This window comes from Arachis ipaensis, chromosome B4 (genome assembly GCF_059453495.1).
Source record: "Arachis ipaensis isolate K30076 ecotype BB chromosome B4, ASM5945349v1, whole genome shotgun sequence".
NCBI lineage: Eukaryota > Viridiplantae > Streptophyta > Magnoliopsida > Fabales > Fabaceae > Arachis > Arachis ipaensis.
The window spans coordinates 145073253-145085075 of record NC_142439.1 but is presented as its reverse complement, the minus strand read 5'-3'; the positions used below and the strand labels follow the sequence as shown (position 1 = coordinate 145085075).

General features: G+C 29.6%; 1 protein-coding gene across 1 annotated transcript; it reads left to right on the top strand.

The window, feature by feature from the left end:
* Positions 1 to 3201: 3201 nt before the first annotated feature.
* LOC107638172 (WAT1-related protein At1g68170-like) lies at positions 3202 to 10863 on the top strand. Its single transcript, XM_016341340.3, has 6 exons — positions 3202 to 3555; positions 4006 to 4068; positions 9546 to 9662; positions 9737 to 10145; positions 10222 to 10373; positions 10441 to 10863. Exons 1-6 carry the CDS (start codon positions 3371 to 3373, stop codon positions 10541 to 10543), a joined length of 1029 nt encoding a protein of 342 aa, XP_016196826.3. The 5' UTR covers positions 3202 to 3370; the 3' UTR covers positions 10544 to 10863.
* Positions 10864 to 11823: the final 960 nt, after the last annotated feature.

Below are 11823 nucleotides of genomic sequence, written 5' to 3'. Positions count from 1 at the left end.
TTAAAATCGGTCACTATTTCGGTATTTTGAAGTTTTTAAGAGTTTATAATGAAAAGATAATTTCTAATTCTCTTAAACAAATTTATTAAAATTTATTACTATCAATTAAAAAATTGACAAATTCTAAGTACTAATAGGTAATACATTCTTATTCTACATTTATAACTTGAGAATATTAAAATTATTATAAAAATCTGTATTATTTTATTCTCTTGACAAACTATTTTAAAATTACGTTAATCATATAATTTTGTTTACTAACATTGATATAATATTATTTTAAGTATATATTTTGCAGGCATTAAAAGAGTGTTGAGTTATATTTTAGTGAGTTTAAATTATTTATTGTTTATTGGAGAACTCTGTACATTAAAATTCTATGATAATTTGTTATTTATTTTGAGTTGATTTTGATATGTCTTTATTTAACAGTAAAATAACATATAAAATTTATTGGTAGGTCTAAGTATTACTAAATTATTTATGGCCACATTGAATATATATGTTTAATTTATTAAAAAAATAAATTATTAAAACTGATTAATAACTATTTTAGAATTAATACACTTAATACTAGATTAAAAAAAAACAAATAATACATAATATGTTACTTTTTTTTATTAATCAAATTATTATAATTTAAATTAATTTTAACAAAATAACTTAAAATTTTAATTTTAATTTTATTTATTATAATTTAAATTTTATCCGATTATTACATTTGTATCATTATGATATATCGTCTAATTAGAATGTTTAATGTTTTAATGATTGACCTTTTTTAGAAAAACACTAACTTCTCTGCTTTTCAAAGACAATACTGGGGGAGATAGATATCACGAGGAAAAAAAAAAAGTCAAGAAACTAAAAGAAGTTTTTTTTGTTCTTATCCGATATACTTAGTACAGGGACCGTGAGTCCGTGACATAACACACAAATATTAGGTATTTAGGTATCCTATACTATCCTGTACTATAACTGAAAAGAGGGATATATAGAAAAGTGGAAATTTGCCAATGAGTTATAGTTCAAATAGTATAGTCTCTCCATACTCAATTAAGAGGTTGTGGATTCGAGTTTCCTATCTTTGGTATAAAAAAAAAATGGAAATTTAGGTATATACGAGCAGGCAAAAAATTAATATTTTTTTGTCTGTTTTATTGGATTTTTTATTTTTATAAATTAAATAAATATAATAATTATTAAAATAAATAAATTAAAAAATATTTATAAAATAAATATTTTTTTATCTTGTTTATATAGTGTAAATGAATTATATGTATTTTTTAAAAAAAATTTAAAATAATAAAAAATATTAATAATATCAATAATCCAAACTTTTGGTATGTAATTAATACATAAAAAGATTGATAAAAAATATTAAAATAGATATATTTGATCAATTTTAGTTTATTTTAAATGATAGAGATTAACACGTTTACTTGGAAATCATTAAACTACTCACTATTAGAATGGTTACTTTTTTTTTTAACTACTCACTATTTAAAAATTTAAAATATAATTTAAATACACCTAATTTATTTAATGACCCATTTAATACATGTCACTACTCTATTAGTATATAATATAAAATCTTTTTACTTAAATTATATTTCAAAATTTATGTACTCTTATTCAACAAATAAAATTTTTATGTACTTCCGTGCAACAAACAAAAAAAGTAGGTGAATATAGAAAAAAACATATATATTAATAATATATAGTTAAAAATATATTTATAACTGTCCATCATTAATAGTGTGCTAGTAATATATTTGTAATTATCTATTATCAATAGTGGGCAACACATTTACTTTCTTCCACATTCACTCACTCCTTTTGTTTTTTGTACGGAAATACATATAAATTTTATTTGTTGCATGGGAGTACATAAAAAATTGAAATATAATTTGAGTAAAAAAAATTCATATTATATACCAATTAGTGACATGCATTAATTTGGTCATTAAATAAATTACGTGTATTTAAATTATATTTTAAATTTTTAAACAGTAGGTAGTTAGAAAAAAGGTAATCGTATTAATAGTGGACAGTTTAATGGTTTCTAAGTAAACGTATTAATCCTATAATTTAAAATGGACTAAAATTGATTAAATATATCTGTTTTAATCTCTTCTACTAATTTTTTTATGTACTAATTACATGTCAAAAATTTGGATTATTGATATTATTAATATTTTTTATTATTTTTATTTTTTTTTAAAAATACATATTTCTCGTTTACAGTGTAAACGAGATATATACTGTAAATGAGATAGATGTATATCTCGTTTACAAGATAAACACTTATCGCATATATCTATCTTATCTCGTTTTTTTTTGTGACTATCTTATCTCGTTTATACATACATGTAAAATTATTTCGTTTATACAAGAAAAAGTATTTGTTTCGGTAAATATTTTTTAAATTATTTATTTTGATAATTATTATATTTATTTAATTTAAAAAAATAAAAATTCCTATTTTATTTGGGTCATTAATAAACAAGTAGATTGAAAATAACTTGTTTTTTAGTCAAAGTAGGGTACCTGAAGCATTATTGGGTCCAATATTAAATACCATGTTAGACCCCCTCAATGTTTAACTTAGTGAAGGAGCACAATTTAAAGGATAATACATGAAAAACTAGTACAATTTCATGCTCTGCAAAATTGCATTTGTAGGACTATGCCAACATTTAGATTCTCTATTATTTAGGGTGTCACAAATTTCAACCAAGAAATAGGAAGCCATTTGACTATTGCACCCATATTCATATATTCTCTAGACTTGAAATTGACCCTTAATGAAGGTCCATTATTCACATGCCACTGTCCCAACCAAATAAAAAGATTGAGTTTTATAGATATTCTATTATCATAGTTCAAAGAATTTAGAAGAAAAAAAATTATTTAAAAAAATTAATTATTTTTTTATTTTGTAACTATAAAATTTTTATTAATATATAAATCAAGAATACATTAATGAGTATATTAATTATAGAATAATATTCTAATAAATTATATTAATTTTTTCTGATTTTCTTGGATATTTTTCTGATTTTGTTTTTCAATTATGATATTCTAATATATTTATCCTAAGGTAGTAGTTTTATAACGATTGCACAAGTGTGATAAGGACACTTGCATTGCCCATAAATACCGACTCTCCACTCTATAATATATGCCACTGCCCCACAACCACACTCCACACTCTTCTACACTCTACACTCCTCAGCCAAAACCATCATCGTATATATAAACTAATTAATTAATGTATATGCATATCTCTGTTTATAATTATTCATAGTATATGGATATATAAGACTAGGTGAGTTAATTAAGCAGCATAGTGGTGATTATATTGAGGATGACGAATATGTGGAAGGTGGTGAAGCCGGTGGTGGTGATGGTGATTGTGCAGATAGCAAATGCATGGATGAATGTTCTCTACAAGCTTGCTGTCAACGATGGCATGAGCCTCAGAGTAGCTGTTGCCTACCGCTATATCTTCGCTACTGCTTTCATTGCTCCTCTTGCTTATATTCTCGAGAGGTAATTAATTAATACATACCTCTATTCTTTCTTTATTTTAATTTAATTTTCTTCTTCAGTCTCATCCTATCATATTACTAGTTTAGATTCAACATGCATAGTTAATTGAATCCCCTTCAATTCGTTGATTTGATATTTTCTATTTATCTATCTATGTGTCCATCATGCATGATGATGATCAGATCAGTACTGCCACTTTAATTTCTTCCACACACACGAATTAGATAGATGTTGTGAGTGGAGGAGAGTCGAGAATGATTGTTTAACTTTCTAGGTTGAAGTAGTTCATCAAATCGAGGTTCTGCTTTTTGTGTAGATATGGAATGAATTGAATTATTTGGAGGTGTAGTGTTCATAATGATAATGGTTTTGAAACAACATATCATGTCCAATGCTTCAATGCTATTACTATATATTTCAGATAATTACTTTGATGATGATTTTTCGCAGGAAGACAAGGACAAAGATGACTTGGACCATTCTCTTTCAGTCATTCTTGTGCGGTTTATTTGGGTATTGTATCTTCACTATCCACTACTCATTCAATTCATCACATCTATATGTTCATCTTTTCCTTTAACCTTTCAACACCTATAATTGCTTCGGTTTATATTGTATTTCCACATGCATCCCATTAGTGTAGTGATAGAAATGGAAGAATATTACAGAGAAGAGAGAGATTGACAAGAGATTTGAATTGAAAATTGAAATAGAATAACTATTGTGCTATTTTTCAGTTTTTTACAATAGAATCATAACCTTCTATTTATACAGCAAAGTTTGTTAGAGGACCTTATCTCTAGAAAGCTAACAACCTCTAACTAAATCAGTTATAGCTAACTAACAGTTTTACTAATTGTTGCTCATATCTCCAATGTCCCCCCTCAAACTTAAAGATACTCTTGCAGTAACTTTAAGTTTGTCTTTACACTTGTTGAAAGGTTCTGTTGATAGGGGTTTAGTAAAAATGTCAGCCACTTGATCCACTGCACTAATATGAACAACACTTAGCTGATTCTGATTTACTTTTTTTCTAACAAAATGTAAATCTAACTCAAAGTGTTTAGTTTTGTTGTGTAAAATGGGGTTAGCTACCAGCAAAACTGCACTCATGTTATCGCAATATAGAGTGGGAACAGTGTCAACTTGGATGTGAAGTTCCTTGAGAAGATTTTGGAGCCAGATTATTTGAAAATCTGCTTCAGCTAATCCCTTATACTCAACTTCTGTGCTGGATCTGCTGACAGAGGGTTGTTAACTGCTGCACCAAGATACCAGGTTTGTACCAAGATAAACTCCATAACCATAAGTGGATTTTCTATCATCAACATCCGATCCCCAGTCTGAATCACAAAAACATAAATTCTTAAGTCAGTACTGGAATTAAACAAAAGACCTTGTTCTATTGTCCCAGCAAGATACTGTAACAATCTCTTCACACATTTCCAATGACTAATCAAGGATTTACATATATTGACTTAATTTGTTTACACAATAAGAGATTTATGACCTTATTAAGGTAGCATACTGTAGAGACTCTATAACAGATCTATATAATGTTGCATCATCAAAGATATTATTTCCTTCTTTAGATAGTTTAACACTTGTGATCCTAGGAGTTGAACCCTTTTTAATTCTTCCATGCCAACTTTCTTCAATAGGTCAGAGACGTATTTTGTTTGGCTAAGATGATAAGTTCCTGAATCAATCTTACATGCTTCTATTTCAAGAAAATAACTAAATTCACCAAGATCGTTTAAGAAAAAAAATATTGTGAAATTGATTTATAGTATTTTGAATGGCAATTGTATTATTTCCAGTAATAAGTATATCATCTACATATACTAGAATATATATAGTGATAGTAGGATCATGCTTGACAAATAAAGAGTAATCTGACCTGATTTTGATGAAACCAAATGAAGCTAAAATTAAAGAAAGTTTAACAAACCATGCTCTTGGGCTTGTTTTAAGACATACAAGGATTTTTTCAATCTACAAACCTATCCAACATCACCTTGAAAAAATTTTGGAGGTTGTTTCATAAAAACCACTTCATTCAAATCCCCGTTCAAAAATGCATTATTGAAATCAAACTGCCAAATCTGCCAATGATACTTTAAAGCAATGGTGAGAACAATTCTTATGGATGAAGGTTTGATTACCGGGGCAAAAACCTGTTCATAATCAACCCCTTCAACTTGGTGGTTACCCTTTGCAACCAATTTAGCTTTATACTTAGCAATATCTCCATTTAGTTTTCTTTTAATAGCATAAATTCACCTGCTATCGATCACCTTGGCAGTAGGGGGAGGAGTTCCTAAACTCCATATTTGATTCTTATATAAAGCTTGCAGCTCCTCTAACATGGCTTGATGCCAATGAGGTAACTGTAAAGCCTGTGCAGTGGTGGTAGGAACATTATTATAAAGATCAAGATTGGAAGAAGTAGTAGTTGAGAATAGTTTTGGTTTTACAATACCAGACTTGGATCTGGTTTGCATTGAATGAGTATTAGTTGTAATTTTTGGTTTTGGAGAACTTCCAAATCGTATTTTTAAACCTGAAATAGGGACACTATCTGAGTGGTGTTGAGTTGTATTGGCTTTAGAGAGAGGAATTATTGGCTCATTTAGTTTTTGGTTAGAGGCTTGCTTAGGTGATGATGCATCTAAGGAAGTGTGAGGAAGATGGTCAAAATTAGAACTAGATAGAACTGGTTGATAGGAGAAATGAAGAGCAGAATTGGACTCATTGTTAAGATGTGAATTTGAAGAAGTATGAATTGTTAAGATGTGAATTTGAAGAAGTATGAATTATAATAGGCAGTACCAAGGATGTATGATAAAATTGTTGCTTAGGCAAAGCAGGAGGTGAGGATGGAAAAAGAATAGAATATGAAAACTTAGATTCATCAAATATAACATGACGAATAATAATGATTTTTCCAATTTTAGTGAGACACTTATATCCCTTATGATTAGGAGCATAACCTAAGAAGATGGATAATGGAGATTTGTAGTCAAATTTATTGGTAGAATATGGTTTAAGACATGGATAGCAAGCACACCCAAAGGTTCTAAGGAAAGAATATTCTGGTTTATGACAGTGAAGGAGTTCATAAGGAGTGATATTTTGAGTATTTGGAGAGGGTAGTCTATTGATGATGTAGGTTTCCGAAAGGAAGGCATCGTCTCAATGTATCAAAGGAAGAGAAGCTCTTGCAAGCATTGCAAGACCAGTTTCAACAATGTGACGATGCTTCCTTTCAGTTCGTCCATTTTGTTGGTGAGTGTATGAACAAGAAAAATGAAGAGTGATACCGTGAGTAGCCAAAAATTCAGTGAATTGTGTTGATAGGTATTCACGACCATGGTCAGTTCGTAAAGCTTTAATCTTTAGACCCGTGTCAGTTTCAAGATTAGCTTTGAATTGTAAAAAAGCATGAAACGCCTGAGATTTAGAATGGAAAAGATAAACACATGTTTACCTAGTAAAAGTATTAACAAATGAGATATAATAATTGAATCCATGATATGAAATAATAGGGGCAGGTCCCCATAAATCTGAATACACCATTTCAAGAAGAGCATTAAAGTTAAATTTATCTAGAGAGAAAGAAAGAAGGTACATTTTTGTCATACAGCAGAATTCACAAACATGAGAAGTGGCTTTATTTGATTGAACATTCAAATTACAATGTCTCATTATATTTAGAACAGTATTCGTGCCACAGTGGCCAAGTCTATCATGCCACAATTCATATGAGTTCAAATTAGCATGAAAAACTTTAGGATAAAAATTGTCAATTTGCACTAAATTCTTATAAGCATTGTCAGAGCCGCTCTATCAAAATGATAAATGCCATTCCTAGGAATTCCTTGAAGAAGAATCTCCTTTGTAATATGGGATTTAACACAACAATAGTTAGCATGAAACTCAAAGAAACACTTGTTATCAACAGCAAATTTATGTACACTTATAAAGTTATGAGTTATTTCAGGAAAATGTAATAATTTGTCAAGCAAAAACTTTTGTTTTGTATCAAGAGTAACAAGATATGAGTGACCATATTGAGTAATACTACTACCTGTACCATTACCTAGCATAATCTATTCAGAATCATTGTAATCAGATGAGCAAACTAGATTGTTTGGATCAGATGTGACATGTTGACTGGCACCTGTATCAGGAAGCCAGGAAGAATCTGACGAGGCAGAACGAGTTGCAAGATAGGCACGAGGAGCATGAAATGATGATGATGGTTGTTTGCTGATTTGTGGAATTTTGAGAAGAAGGGTGAAAGTTGTGATCAAAGCGATGGAAGCAAGAAAAGGCCACATGTCCAAGTCTCCCACATACTTGAAACTGAGGCCAAGAGTCCAAAGAAGAGTATCTGTCACCGCGAGAAAATCTACCACCCCTTCCACGACATCCATAGAAATTTACTCTTGAAGGTGGTCTTGCATACGGAGGAGTTGTTTGTGTGTAATTGGCATAAACTAATCCAAAATCAGGTTTTCGAAAACGATCGAACATATGTTCATGAGCCAGAAGGAGGGATTCAGCTTCCATTAGAGAAATTGACTCAATGCTTGTTATTACAACAGAGATATACAATGCATAATCCTCAGACAAGCCTTTAGTAATGGCGATAATATGATCATCAAGGGAGAGGGTATAACCACTTGCTGCTAGAGAATCCACAATCTTTCTTATCTTGGCAAGATATTCAGTAGCAGAAGTTTTACCTTTTCTAATCGACTTGAGTTCAAATTTTAATTGTTGAATCTTGATTTTTGAAGTTTTAGAGAAATAATCTTGAATTTTTGCTCAAACCTGGTGTGCAAAAGCGCAATCCAACATTCTGTTCTTGAAACTATCGTCAATTGATGAAAGAAGCCAGATCATGAGGTAGTGATCTTTAGTCTTCCATTTCTTGTAGGAATTTGATTTTGTTCCTGCAATTCGAGCTGCTTCATTATCAAATTTGGTTGGAATTTTCTCTGGATTAAGATAATCCACCAATTCATTAGCATTGATGACATGAAGAGCTAAGTGCTGCCAGGTTTTGAAAGAGTTTTCATTGAGTTTATCTATCATAGACGCAGAAAAAGTAGTTGAATTTATAGAAGAAGGAGAAGAAGAAGAAGAGTGTGGGATAATTGCTGCCATGGATCTTGGACCTGAGCTCATGATACCATGATAGAAATGGAAGAATACAGAGAAGAGAGAGATTGACAAGAGATTTGAATTGAAAATTGAAATAGAATAACTATTGTGCTATTTTTCAGTTCTTTACAACAGAATAATAACCTTCTATTTATACAGCAGAATTTGTTAGAGGACCTTATTTCTAGAAAGTTAACAATCTCTAACTAAATCAGTTATAACTAACTAACAGTTTTACTAACTGTTGCTCATATCTCCAATATGTAGCTAAACCTAAATTTAGAAAAAGAAAACTTTTACACCAGATTGTTAATTCTTATTATTTCTATTAAAAACTGGATTAGATACAATGATATAATTTTTTTTATATTGTTAATACTTATTAGTATATTAACCTCATTTATTCTGCCACTTTTTCTTTTTCTGTGTTTGTTTTACATAAAGTTTAGGGAAATGAAAGTTAGCTTTGTATTAGTAGTTATAGTTTATCAGACTTCTCTAGTATTTATTTACTCCTGCTACTTTTTCTTCTTTATGAAAATATAAATAAAAAATCGTAAGAGAATTATTAAAATTTATTGTTTTTGATTATTAAATGCTTAAAATATTTAAAATGATGAGATAAAATATGTTATTAAATTATTAGATAAAAAAATACACTAAAAAAATTAAATTAATAATTAAATAATAATAAAAAATAATAAATTCTGACAAGCAACTAGTATTTCTCCACAAATGAAAGAGATTATGCATTTGTATATGTAGTAGGCTAGAAGTGTTTTGTCTAGGCAACAGGTACTAAATTAATTTTATTTCAGGGGAGCATTGGCTCAGAACTTACAAATGGAAGCGCTTGCTTTAACTTCTGTAACATTTGCAACCGCCATATCCAACCTGATTCCGGCCATCACCTTCATCTTGTCCCTCTTCTTTGGGTAATTATTAATTGATCTACTAAGATTATATTATACGTCTGTATGTTTGCTTATAAAATGCGTTTGTTGATCAGAATGGAGAAATTGAATATGAGAAAAGCAGCAGGAAAGGCAAAGATAATAGGAACAATGACTGGAATTGGCGGAGCAATGTTGATGACATTCTATAAAGGCGTGGAAGTTAAGATGCTATCCTTTCACATTAACCTCTTCAATCAGCGAAATGGCGGCGGCTCGTCACATGGTGGCGGAGGGTTATTCTTGGTGGGTGCTGTGTCGTCGTTCTTCTTCAACGCGTCTTATGCATTGTGGCTGATCATTCAGGCGAAGATGAGTAGCGCATATCCGTATCCCTATTCAAGCACTGCACTCATGTGTTTAATGGCCGCACTTCTATCTGTTATCTTCACATTTTGTGTTGAGAGGGATTTGAGTCAATGGAAGTTGGGTTGGAATGTCAGGCTATTCACTGTAGCTTACGCTGTATGTCTTCTTCTTGTTGCATTATTGTTTTTATTTTTTTTTAATTAACATTGATTAATTATATTAATTGGTGTAGGGTATAGTGGTTTCGGGAGTGATGGTGGCTGTGACATCGTGGTGCTTACGCATGAAAGGTCCATTGTTTGTCTCTGTTTTTAGTCCTCTCATGCTAGTGGTTGTTGCTTTTGCTGGATCCACCATTCTTGATGAGAAGCTATATCTTGGAAGGTACGTACATATATATTATTACTGCACCCTAATTACACACTTCACTAATGATGAGTGTTAATTACAGCATAATTGGATCGTTGTTGATTGTGTGCGGCTTATACCTGGTTCTGTGGGGTAAAAGCAAAGAGATGGTGAAAAATGAATTAGTGCCAATGTGCCATCAATAGTTGTCAAGCTTCCAGTACATGGCGTTCATGGGGATGATCAAGATTCATTCAAAAACCACAATAGGGAAAAAGGAGGAGAACAACATGAAATAACTAATTAATGGACTCTTAATTATGTGTCTCACATAGCACCCCCCAAATTAAGGCATTAATGGACTCTTAATTATGTGTCTCACATAGATGCATACATAGTATTATAGTAGGAGCCCTTATCTATATCTTGCTTTATTATAAGAGATCCACTTAGATAAAGACACGCTTAAAACGTCTTTTTCTTTTAAAGATGTTTTTTAATAATTAAAATTTAGTATATATAATCGATCAAACTGTGATATTTTTATCAAATTAGAGCAGACAAATTAATTTGATAAAAAAGACGGTAAATCAAATCTTGAATCGGTTTAAATTTATTTTTTATATATAGAAAATAACTATAATACAATTTTTATAGAAAATAACTAAAATACTCTTATTATATATATATTTTAATCCTATCACGACAAAAAGTAAATGATTAGAATTTAGGATTCTCAAAATTAATATATATAATAGGAGTATTTTAATTATTTTCTATAATAAGGATATTGTGTAGTCATTTTTTATATAAAAAATAATAATATTAATTTAGAGTAGTTTAAGATTTGATTCACTATTTTTTTTGTTAAATTAATTTGTTTGACTTAATTTGACAAAAATAACATAATTTAATCGATTATATGTATTAAATTTTAATTACTAAAAAATATCTTAAAAAAAAAACGTTTTAGACGTCTTTATTTAAATGACTCCCTATTATAATTATATACATAGTATTAGAGTGTGCCACTTGATAAATTAATTGCTTTGCCATCCTTTTCGAATCGTGCCAACATCTGATGATGTAACTAATTCTCCTAGCACATTGGGCTCATATGAAATCATATAATCATGAGTGTTAATTACAGCAAAGTTGGATCCTTGTTGAATCAATTAGAGGCAGCAAAGCATGAAGATAACCATGGCGTTGCCAGTGAAGATCATGCACCACCACCCCACAAGGATAATAAATTAATAATATTAATTAATTGGCTTAAAACGTTTTTTTTAAAGACTTTTTTAATAATTAAAATTTAACCTATATAATTAATCAAATTGTATTATTTTTGTCAAAATTAAACCAAATAGACTAGTTTAACTGAAAAATCGATCAATTAAATTTTAAATTGATCTAAATTAATATTCTTGTTTATAGAAAATGACTATAATACTCTTATTATAAAAAATAACAAAAATACTTTTAT